At 42.4% G+C, this 12,106-nt stretch overlaps 1 protein-coding gene across 1 annotated transcript; it reads left to right on the top strand.

Annotated features, from left to right (window-relative positions):
* Positions 1 to 225: 225 nt before the first annotated feature.
* LOC104582096 (putative F-box protein At1g30920) lies at positions 226 to 924 on the top strand. The gene has a single exon (XM_010231426.1). It carries the CDS (start codon positions 226 to 228, stop codon positions 922 to 924), a length of 699 nt encoding a protein of 232 aa, XP_010229728.1.
* Positions 925 to 12,106: the final 11,182 nt, after the last annotated feature.

Genomic DNA, 12,106 nt, shown 5'->3' with positions numbered 1-12,106 from the left:
TTCAGCTGATGGACATGGACGGCAGCGTCGTGAGGGTGATCGAGGGCGTGGGCTTCTTCTCGACGGTCTTCTGCCCGAACCTGCCGGACAGCCCCATATGCCTCACCCGCGACGCTTCCGTCGCGCGCCCGTGCAGTCGATCTGGCCACCGGAGAGGTTCTGTTGACCTTCCCGATATTTGGACCGGGAGGAGTGTCGTACTCTTTCAGCATTGGCCGTGCCGCCATGTCCGGCGCGTACAAGGTGGTCCGCCTCGGCAGCCGCTGGGGTTGCCATGTTGAGCAGACATGCGAGGTCCTCACGCTGGGAGGCGGCGGCGTCGAGTGGAGGCGCTCGCAGCCGCCCCAGACCCGGATCCGTGCCCGGTACTGCCAGAGCTCCGTCGCCGCGGCCGCGGTCAATGGCGTCATGTACTTCCTTCGCGACTTTGACTACTACACGGTAATACCGCAGGTAGATGATGATGGAGATGACTATTATGTACTATGCTTTGACCTTGAAAGCGAAGAGTGGAAGAAGATGATCAAAGGGCCATTGAAAGTGAGCGACGAGTCGTGGACGAGCACGGAGGCAACCGGGTTAGCCGAGCTCAATGGCGCCCTATATATGGTTCAACTCGAAGAGACATTTGGCCATCCAAGCACGAATATATGGCTCTTGGTTGATCCCAAGGAGAGCATATGGGTCAAGACCTACACAATATCCATGGCCCGAACCACTAGTCTTGTGGTGCCGAGGGTGATGTCACATGGTACAAAGCTGCTGATTTCTATTTTTCGTGTTTACAACTTAGGCCCGACGTTGCAGGTCTACGATGCCCGTACCGGGTTATGCATCGATGTGATGAAGACATCGAATAACCTCTATGGTGGAATCGGTCTTTGTAGCTTGCACATGCATCATTTTGTCTCGGCTGAGATCTAGTTGCTATATCGTACTTGTTGTACTCTTCCTCCTTTTGCCTTCTTATATCTAAGTAATTTTTCAGAGAATATTAAGTGTATTACGCGGACCAAAAAACATGGCCTTGTGTCACCGAATCGGACATGCGAAGATTATCGACACGATGATATATATATCGTCTCGTGAAAATAACCGGTGCCGATGGCGCGGCGTACATGGTTGGGAGAAAAGATGCTTGTAGTAGAAAATTCTGAAAAAGGACATCGCACAATGAAATCTTTCAGGTCTCAGTTGATGTGCATCAGTTTTATTTTACACTTGATTTATTTACATGGGACATACATACTCCGTCCGTTTCATAAAAATTGGCACACATGTTCAAATTATTACCCGAAGTTGAAAACGATTTCAGGTTCATTTTGGTTTGAATCGTGCAACATCAGTCGAATTAACCACGCTGGGGATTTAACTCCTTTCCTGAAATATATTGCGCGATGGAAAAGACCTGGGTTTTTTAATTGGGGATGGCTAGGTGGTGCGCACGCATTTTTTGGCATGGGGAGTGCGTCCCGACGTAACATGTCCGAGTGGTCCCAGATTTCCCATAAAGGGAAGTGAAGCATAGCTGCTTGATCCGTTTTGTTGTCCACTGCATGCAAATCCACGAAGCAAATCCCTCTGCGTCTCTCAATAAACAACACAGAAGCAAATTCCTACACGTCACTCAACAAACAGACATAAGCAAAACAAATAGCTAAAAAACCCATACCGCAGTCTCCTTCAGAGTCTATCAAATCTCCCTTTTCTTTCGTTCTATCTAGGAGAACTCTGTACATCTACCAGATTTACTTTGTCCAAACTCACGATTAACATCTATAAAAATTCAAAAAGTCAACTCTTAACAAATCTAAAAGTAACTCTAGGCATCACATGAACTCAGCAAAGTAACTCACACATGCAAAACTACATCCAACAAATCTAAAAGTAACTTTTAACATTTGAACTACATCCAGCAAAACTCTTCTCTACGCATTTTGTGAACTTAGGAAAGTAACTCACACATGCAAAACTACATCCACCAAATCTAAAAGTAACTCTTAACTCTACTGAACTCATGAAAGTAACTTACATGTTAAAGCTACATCCGGCAAAATCTAAAAGTAACTCTAACCTGGAATTTACATCCGAAGAAATAAGATGGTCTCTTTATGGAAGAAATTCCTAACTCAAAGCTGTCACTAAGGCTAGAGGAGCAGAGTGCAGCAGCCTCGATGTCGCGGGAGAAGCCGGAGGGGTCGAGCACCGTCAGACTCGGGAAGGAAGGGGTGCAGGCCAGTGAACCCGTTGGAGGAGACGTTCAGCACCTCGATCGCCGGGAAAAAGGACTCACCGTCGCCGGTGCAGGAGCTCGCAGGGACGAACTTGCCGGAGGGCCTTGGTTCGCGGAGGGAAGGAGCGGCTGTGGCAGCAGGCCAGCGGCTCGCGCGGAAGAGGGAAGGGGCGGAGGCGGCGGCTCACGCGGAAGAGGGAGGTGGCGGCGGAGGCCCTCGCAGGATGGAGGCAAGGGGCCGCTGGGTGCGCCGATGTGGACTGTGGAGCACAGCAGGCAAGACCGCGAGAGGGGATCCATTCGTGGAAGAGAGAAACTCGTGGTGTGTGGCTGTGGGACAAAGAGATAAGGAGCAGGGAGAGACTGAGAGAGATAAGGACGGAAGTAAAAACAGTAACGGACAAAAAAATTGACAAAAGGAAACGTTCGGGAGGAAATACAGCCGCTCGATTCGATCTGACGGAGCTCCCGTGTGCGCACAGCTCAGGACAAAAGAGTGCCCACGCACAAATAAGATTTGGCGTTTTTAATTGGGTCTGTCTACCAGGCAGTCGCCTGGTTTTGCAACAGAAATCAGTCGCCTGAATTTTGATCTTCTTCCAGTCGCCTGATTTTGGCTGTTAAAAGCAGTCGCCTGAAAATTTTGGCAAAACCAGTCAACATGTACTATTTGGAGGCGAACTGGCCAAACATTCAAAAAGCAGGCAGTTTTGGTGCTTTTGTGCCGTAAGTCAAGCCCACTGGGTGCATTCTGGCCCAAGCAGAAGCAAAAAAAAGGCCCACACATAGCTAGCCTGTCAAAAAAAGACCCCACGCAGCACAAAACCACCGCTAACACACCCCAGGACAGATCAGCGGCACGCGGATCCCCAGAAACTCACCTGACGGCGCAGGGGGGTGACTGGGTAAAAAGATCACGGCGACCGGGGGGCACAAAATCGGTGGGACATGGAACCTAACCTTCGATCTTCAAGGTATGTCCCTTTGTTGTTCTTCTTGCCCGAATCCCCTTCTTCTTCTCTGGAAGCTGCCTGCATGCAAGATGATGTTATGTCATTATCATAGTGCAAAAAAAAGTGAAAAGGGTATGGGTCAACTGTCGAATTGCTGCTTGCTAAACACCCTGAATCATGCTAAATCATGTCTTATTGGGCTGTAATTTCACCCTTTCAACCGCTAGAAACCAAGAAACACACTGAATTGCGCTGTTGTACACAGATAATTGCAGAAAAGTGAATCTAGTAGAGAGTTGATGTAATTGGTCATGCTGTATGTTCAAAATTCAAAAACCAGTTGCACCCACTTTCAGTTCAAAATAAAACGCACTGTCAATGTAGAGGGATTGCATAAGTGCAACAACTGCGCAATGAAGAATTATTTGCACTTACTTGGTAAAAAATGCCTGGCAAAAAAAAAGACATGTTCAGTTTAAAAAAAATTAAAAAAAAATAGCTAACATTGCACACCCATAGAACAGTAAAATGCAAAAGTGCAACTAGTACACAATAGGAAGTCGATTGCGTTTCTTGTGTACTATATTTGCAAAACCCAATCAAACCTCTAAGCTTACATATAAAGACTCCCCTACTGTTGGATATTGGACTCTTCTATATTCTTATAATCGAGCCTTCCACGGTAAAAATGCGCTGTCATTATACAGGGGATTGCATAAGTGCAAATACTACAACAAATATATAATTACTTGCGCTTAGATACTAAATGCGATAATAAATCGGCAAAATAGTCCAACATTCAGAAAACATGCATAGAAAGCACCTAGTGTACCGCGGGAACAAGATTGCACTTGCTGTAAGATGCAATTGCATAAAAGTAGGCTATGGGCACTTTGCAAAAAAGAACAGTTGCTGCAATTTAAAAAGGCAAAAAAAGGTTGCTACAATTAGAATGAAACTGAGGAATCGATATAAAAGAACCGACATTGACAAATAAATAGCTACATTGTTCAAAAAATAAAATAAAGGAAATATACTCACAAAAATATAGCGAGCGAGATGAAAAAAGGGATCGACGCAATTTAATTTAAAGGTCACTGCAAAAAAAAGATGACAATGCAATTTATTTTGATCTGCTTTCGATATGAAAATATATAGTTTTAAACGAGCTTTTATTAATTGTTATGTTATTCAAAACATTCAGCGTGGTTGATCAAAGAACACAGCTCATAGAAGAAATGCCAGAGGATGGGCTCGTTTCTTCATCAGCCAATTGGATGACAAGTGGAGACACACACAATGAGGTCTCTTATATCCCCCAGATATTACATAGTTCCATTGATATATTATGAAGGGAAATTCATTAGAATTGACATTTGCTAAAATTGGATGAACATAGTGCAACAAATTAGGTGGACCAAATACTCAGAATTCTGTCGTCATTGATGAAAGCTGCTTGAGGGATACAGTATCAGAAAATCCTGACGGACAACAACAGGTTTGAAATTTTCCCATTTTTTTGAAGAAAATAACACATTTTGTTGTTGTGAGAATTTAGTTGACCAAAACTGTATGTTGTTTTCGACACTGACAACATTGTTCTAAACACGCCTGGGCAACACAAAAATAGCTATTTAGGAAATAAGCAAAAATCGATGTACAAAACAAAGCATATATACAAGCAACATTGATGTACAAAAAATAGCTACTTAGGAAAGGCGCAAAAACAAATACATTGCAAAATCAAGTTTCCTCACAATGCGGTTGTCGATTTCCTCGTGATACTGTGATTCCTCCTTGTAATAAGAATCCAAAATCAAGAAGCACCTCTCAGGGATGTCAATGACAAGAGCAAACCAATGTGCAATATGTAGGACTGGAATGAATATCTAAATACCAAAATTGAAATACAAATTTGTTACGCAAAAACGCAAGTAAAAAAACAGAAACAAAACAGGTAAGGCTCATATAAACAAACCAGATCACACTTGTCAAACTGCGGGAGTGCATTCTTGAAAGATTTCTTGACTTGAAGCAATAACTCAGCTTTTTGTTCTTCACTCTCAAGATTTCCCAATATATACTCCTTTGAAAGGCACAAGTAGATCCACCGGGTGCATGAAAAACAACTAGTGATGAAACATACAATCTTCATGCAATGACAGTGCCTAAAAAAAATTTAATTTACTTACCCCAACAATGCTGAAAAGGAAAATTTTCTTAGACTCTGCTGGAGGTACGTCCAAACTTAGCTTACGAGAATACCCATTGAGGACCCACAAGTCTACTCTCCCTCTGACCCTGAGAGATTCTCCAAGAGACTTTATTGTAACTCTAACCTTCTCGTAATTGATTGCTGTTTTGCTGGTGATTAAAAATGAAAGGAATCATAAAACCCAAACTCATAAATTGAAAACGCAAAAAGGAAAAAAATTATGCACATAAAACACTCACTATGCAGCAGATTCAACTTGAGAAAGAGACACAATTGCATTATAGTACTTGATCTCAAACTGCTGAAGATGGCATTTCAATTGCGCGTTCTCATAGGGGGACAACTTCCAGTAACTTGGCTGAACATGCCTCTTTGGACGATACATTGCATTTTGGCCAGATGAACTATCACTAGCTTGGCCAGATGAGCTACCACTAGCACAGCCAGAATTAGCGAGATTAAGACTGTTGTTGTAAATCCTTTCAGCATCATCAGAAAGAGAATTGCATCTCGAAGTGAATTTGGTTTCACCACAGAAAACAACGTCGGGAGACTTTGGCGTTGACTCTGAGGTCTAGATGATAACAAGAAGTAAGTAAAAGTTCAAGACAGAAATTTGAAGTTTGGCAAAAAGGTGAAAACATAACATGGCTACACGCAAAGGAAAAATTTACCAGGTCAATGATTTCAGATGGCTTATTCGAAGAGGGCGTGGGCTTTGGGTACATAAAACTGGTATGGGGATATGCTATCGCATTCTCTTTTCCTGAGCATTGCGGCTGTTGGTTGTAGTTGGCAATCTAGGTTAGAACAAAAAGAGGAGGAAAAAATGATAAGTGTTTTCGACACTAGGATAATAAAAACAAAAAATAAACTCACAGTAGGGTGCCTGCTGCGATCTGAGTTGGCATCTTGGAGAACATTGTTGTATTGCTTGACCTGCAGAAAAATCAAAGACACCTATTAATGTAGACAGAAAAAAGCAAACAAACAGAATAAGAAGCAAATTTGCACGGGAGCTTACATTGGACCTAGCAAGGGCGGGTTTGTTATATATATTGTTAAGCCGAAACCGGTTGTACTGCTGGGTACACTTAAGATCAAAATCAACAGACAGCCATTGTTTTGGGTCTTCAATCTTATTACCAAGATCATCTTCCCATTCAGAAAAGCGGAAAGAAGGCAAAGTTGGGTCGTCGTGGAAGTAAGGAACTTGTTTAGGAACAATATTGCTGGGCTTTGATAATTTCCTGTTAACATTCGACCTTTTGACTTTGGTCATCGCAGGCTCGCTGTCTTTGAAATTTAATCAAAACAATAAGAAGGGAAAAAAAGTCAGAAAAATAATTAGCTGAGTACAAAACAAAAAAAATCAAAAAGGTTTGCCGAGGGGAAAAAAATTGGTTCGACGAAAAGTTACCATCAGTTTTTGGATCTTCACAAATAGCAACACCCCCAAAAACCGGCAAATCAATAGCATCAGATTCTAGCTGCCCAATGCTGGCTTCATAGTGGGAAGGTGTGAGAGGGTTATCTGCAATAAAAGACAAGCTATCAATTCCCTCGAAAACCATGGCACAAAAAATTTATCCAACTCCAATGCCCCTGGAAAAAAATATAAGTGAAGCCAAGGCAGAAAAATATACATCCGTACAAAACACAATACTCGAAGCTCCCTGGATGTTAACATCCGTACGACTAGTAGTTGCACCTGCGTGGCCTTGGCTTGTCTTAATTTCACGATCAAGAGGGCGCCATAGTTTGGGGTCGTCAATAATATTGCCTAGATCATCTTGCCATTCGCACAAGCGGAACGAAGGCAAAGTTGGGTCGTTGTGGAAATAAGGGACTTGTTTCGGAACAGGATTTCTCGGTAGAACTAATTTCCATTTCAATTTCATCCTTTCGAATTTGCTCATTGGATGCTTGGTGTCTTCAAAAGATGTGAGCAAAAATATAAAAAAGGTAAAGAAAAAGATCAGGACTGAAAACACACAAAAAAACTAGGCAAAAGGCCATAGGGTTTAATGCAGAAGTTAGGATACGTAATATTTACCAAACAAGAGTTCCCCGTCGGGATTTTGATCTTGACATGCAGAACTGGTAGGTTGTACATGCAAATTAGTTTCTCCCGCTGGCTTATGCACATTTTCCAGATCCAATTGATTTTTAGCGTTCTCAGGCAAGTTTTCGAGAGGGGCTGCAGAAAAACAACAATGATGCACTCTCTACAAGAAACAGTTCTACTAGTATGGGGATGGGAAGGGGAAAAGATACAAAACGTGACACAGAGAATTTATAATTGTATTTCACAAACTGAGAACCTGAAAAAAGGGTGTACCCATCGTGTGCATGCCATTTAAATCAGAATTGCAAGCAAGCGGGAAAACAGGCACATCGATATCATCAGATGCTAACTTACCAACAGTGGCTTCATCATGCAAATGCATAAGAGAGTTATCTTGCATTAAAAAAAATTGAACTGTCAGTACCAAACAAACCCGTGGCACACAAACTGATCAAACACTTATGGTCTTAAAAAAGATAGGTGAAGCCACTGCAAGAAACAATGAAGTAAAAGCACAGTACCTGCAGTTTTCTGCATGTTAGAATCAGGAGGGCTAGAGGTTGCAACTGCATGACCGTGGCACGTTGGCGGCGCAACATGACAATCATCAGAGGGGATAGGCACAAACCTCGAATGGGTACTAATTTCCGGCAATACCGCATCACAATGGCCTGCAAAAAAAAATAGAACTCAGATACATAGTAAAAAACAAATTTCAATTTGAATTACATCTATTCCAACAGTACCTGGAAAAAAAGGTCATAGTACCTGAGGTTTTAGAGTCAACAAGATCGGAATGCATATTCGTCGGCATTAAGCGACCATGTTCAGAAGTTTCGTGATCGTCGATGTTAGGGAGGGCATCATGCGCAGAAGCCAAAACAGCGCTAGTATTCGATTGAGAAAGAACAACATCTTGTACATCCATGCATGTCAAAAAACCCACAATTTATAATTCATACTAATGACAATTAAAAAGAGAATCAATTTCAGCACAAATAGTACCTTTGATCATACTTTCGTTACAGTTAAAATTCACACGCATCGACTGTAGTTGTTCTGGACTCAGAGTTTCAAGTCGATCAGGTCCACGGATAGTGCCAGATTTATTGCTTTCATGGGGAAAAACTTCATTCACAAGATTCCGACATGTTCCTTTGAACGAATGATCAGGTAAAAAACAGAGTGAGAAAATTAACAGTGCTCGCTAACATAAAAAGGATGTATTAACCCAACAAAACAATTAAGAAACCACACACAGAATACCTTGATTGCTTAATTGTTCCGTGTCAGAATTAAATACCAAAGTTTCAGCATCAGACAGTTGGTTCGGCAAATCATGTGCCCATTCGGTGTCATAGGAATCTTCAATCTTTTCAGTTGCTTGAGAATCAACAGCAGCATCGGCGTCAATCGCTTCAAAATTTCTGTTGCAGTTTTGAACAGTTCCAGAAAATGCAGCCAGGTTTTGATTAACAACAGGGGACAGCTCTTTCCCACTTGAAGTAGACCCTTTCAGTTTATAACTAGCATCTCGAATACAGTTGAGCACAGATATAGAAAACTGCCCCGCAGCATTCATGACATCGCGTCCAAGATTATTTTCAGATCTTTCAAACAGATTGCATATGTCTTGTACCACCTACAAAACACAAGAAAAAATACCACTATATATCAGCCATTAACGCAAAAAATAAAGGGATGACGGCTACATGAACTTAGAAAAAACAACGTTGAGTCATTACTTTATCATGTAGCGAATCGCGAAACAAATTCTCCAAAGAAGATTTAAAATGAGGCAGATATGAGCTGACACAAGTGGATTTGGAAGCAGAAGCATAACAAGTCCTGGATAAATCTCTCACCTTCGAAAAAGAAAAAGAACATCTATAAGCAAATTAGTTAGGAATTTTTTTTGAAAAAAGTCAAAAAAGATCACAAAATTGATGCAAAAAAAAACTACACATACATTCCGTAAGCCATACTCATGAGCACTCTTTTGGTCAAGGCGAGCGAAATCTTTGATAAGATCATGTTTCCAAACTAGAGTCTTAGGGAAAGAATTATCAAGTTTCACTTCGCCGAAATCGGCGAAATCCAGGTACTTGACCTGAAAACCAGAAATTAGGTAAGGGGAAAACATAAAAAGAGCCTTTCATAATGCTGTTAAAATAAAAACAAGGATAAAAAGGTTTAAGGAGAGTGAGACGTACTGCCGCGACATACATGCATCCCCCCAAAGTGAGATTTGACCTTGAAGACAAAGCTTTTGATTTACTCTTATCCTTTTGATATTTAATGACACTCTCAATAAACCACTTGTGACCAAATGATGCCCAATTGTAAATCCTCACATCATTGGCGATGAGCAACGAACCCAAGTACTTGACGCTGGGGTATGTACTTGAATTAGGACACAAAAAACTGGACAGAAAAATAACCATAAAGCAGATAAAATATTTATCATTTGCAAGATCATTGGTTAGGAGCATTTTGCCAAGCTGTTTGATGGTAGGAAGCTCAAAAAATCCCATTAGTGAGAGAAATTGCTCCTTTGCACCCTCAAAATCAACTTTCACATCCAAACCAGAATTTCCAAACCCAATAACGTCAGAAAAGGTGTCTGCCCCCAGATGAATACTACCACTCTCGACAATAATGTCAGAACTCTCAGGCTGGATGTGATCAACTATCCATTGGGCAAAAGACCGAGGCGCGCCAGAAGAATTGAGATGGAAAACAAAGGGGAACTCATAACCGCAGATAATCTCTTTCTTGACATATGGTATGCTATTGATGATGTGAGACAACCAAGCCAAATTTCCCCTGTTAGTAGCCTTTGTATGATCAGGCACCTGGTTGGCTTCATGCCTCTTTTGCCTCTATCAAATAAACAACGTAAAAAAAAAAGGGACACAGCAAAATTTAGTGGAAAAAAAATCAAGCAAAGCAAAAAAAGAGGCGTGCTAACTTTCAAGTGGTGACATTGAGCATCACAACGTTTTCGTTGTCAGGCATGATGCTCCTGCATCAAAAGAGTCAATGTCAGGCATGATGCTCATGCATCAAAAGAGATAAATTAACGAGAAACAAAAACCGAAAACAATAAGTAACGAATATGCACAATTCAGGTTGACGTGCTTTCAAAAAATTCATACACTAAAGGTACCACCCCCCCCCCCCACCCACCCCCCAGCCCAGACGGAGAAGGGATACGCAACATTGATCGACCAAAACATCACAAGCAGAATGAATTTGGACATATCCAAATCACATGCAAAATGATCAAATCAAAAAAGGACGCTAGCTGTCATCCAGGGGTGGAAAAGACCCCCCATTACACAACTGCACCTATACAACCACACACGCAATTGCCATTTTTCAGGTGGGTGTGTAGAAAAGCCAATTTAAATGGTGGAGTTACAAAAAAATCGCTACCTGTAATTCATCCCTATCGCTAGCTTGCAGTACCTAAAAAGCTGAACATAGTCTGCAAGTTGTTACAAATCAAAAAATGCAGAAAAAAAGCATCAGCTTAAGCGATCAAAAAATCTATCACTGCGCTTGTAACGATTAATCATCAGCTTAAGCAATCAAAAACCTATCAAAAAATTGCATGTATATGTTACGTTTTTCATAACGAGTTGCAGTTATAGAACACTAGATAATACTGGGGGATGCAATTTCCTCGCGTTTGGAGCAATCAGGCTAAAAATGAGCTGTCATTGCTCATGAATTGCTATGCCCCAACAAACCAACACCAAAAAGTGTCATGACAGTACTGCTAATCCAACAAAAATGCCATCGGCAAGCAAGCTCAGCCCCTCCTAACCACCCCAGGGCAACTACCACACATCATCAAGTTGGATCCCCAAAAAACAGATCATCATTACAGTAGTACACCTCCCTGCTCTGCACCACACACAAACAATTCCTCTCAAAACATGTCCCCGCACGCCCCTGGAGATGCCACTGCAGAGCACGAAAGCCCCACGCGAGGGGGGGAATGGCGTCCTCCCGCGACGCATAAACCAAAAAATCGTCGCAGCCGATGAGCAAACCTCAAAACAACGAACGATCTGCTGTAGCACACCAGGAAACGAGAACCTAGACCCTCGCGAACAACTACGCCAGATCCACAGAGCAGCGAGCTCCTGCCCCCGCCCCCCTCCCGCTATTTCACCGGGCAGGAAGCAAAACGAACCGCCGAGAACAGTGACACGGGCACAAAGAAGCTGGAAGAGAGGCGGGGAATAGGAAGGTGGAGCTCACCGGACGGCGGCGGCGCGGCCGGGACAGAGGACGGCGACGAGGAACTCAGAATCGCCTCAAGCCCCTCCCCGCCCGCCTCTCCTCTCTCCGTTTTCTCGATAGTTCCACCAGCTAACAGACAACTCGGCACGGATTTCAAAGAAACAAAGCTGCGAGCGGTCGGACGAAACAACCAGACCCGTCAAAGAAACACAGATCTCAAAACAACGATCGGACGCGCAGCGCGTTGCCTGGTTTTCAAACAAAACCAGGGGTGTATAGCAAAATCGTTTTTAATTACCAGAGAAAAAAAGACCAGGTTGTTTACGAATTACCCTTTTTATATCTGTACGTAACAGATCACGCTGTATATTTTCGGTCCATAA

This window comes from Brachypodium distachyon, chromosome 1 (genome assembly GCF_000005505.3).
Source record: "Brachypodium distachyon strain Bd21 chromosome 1, Brachypodium_distachyon_v3.0, whole genome shotgun sequence".
NCBI lineage: Eukaryota > Viridiplantae > Streptophyta > Magnoliopsida > Poales > Poaceae > Brachypodium > Brachypodium distachyon.
This window is presented reverse-complemented; position numbering and strand designations above follow the sequence as displayed.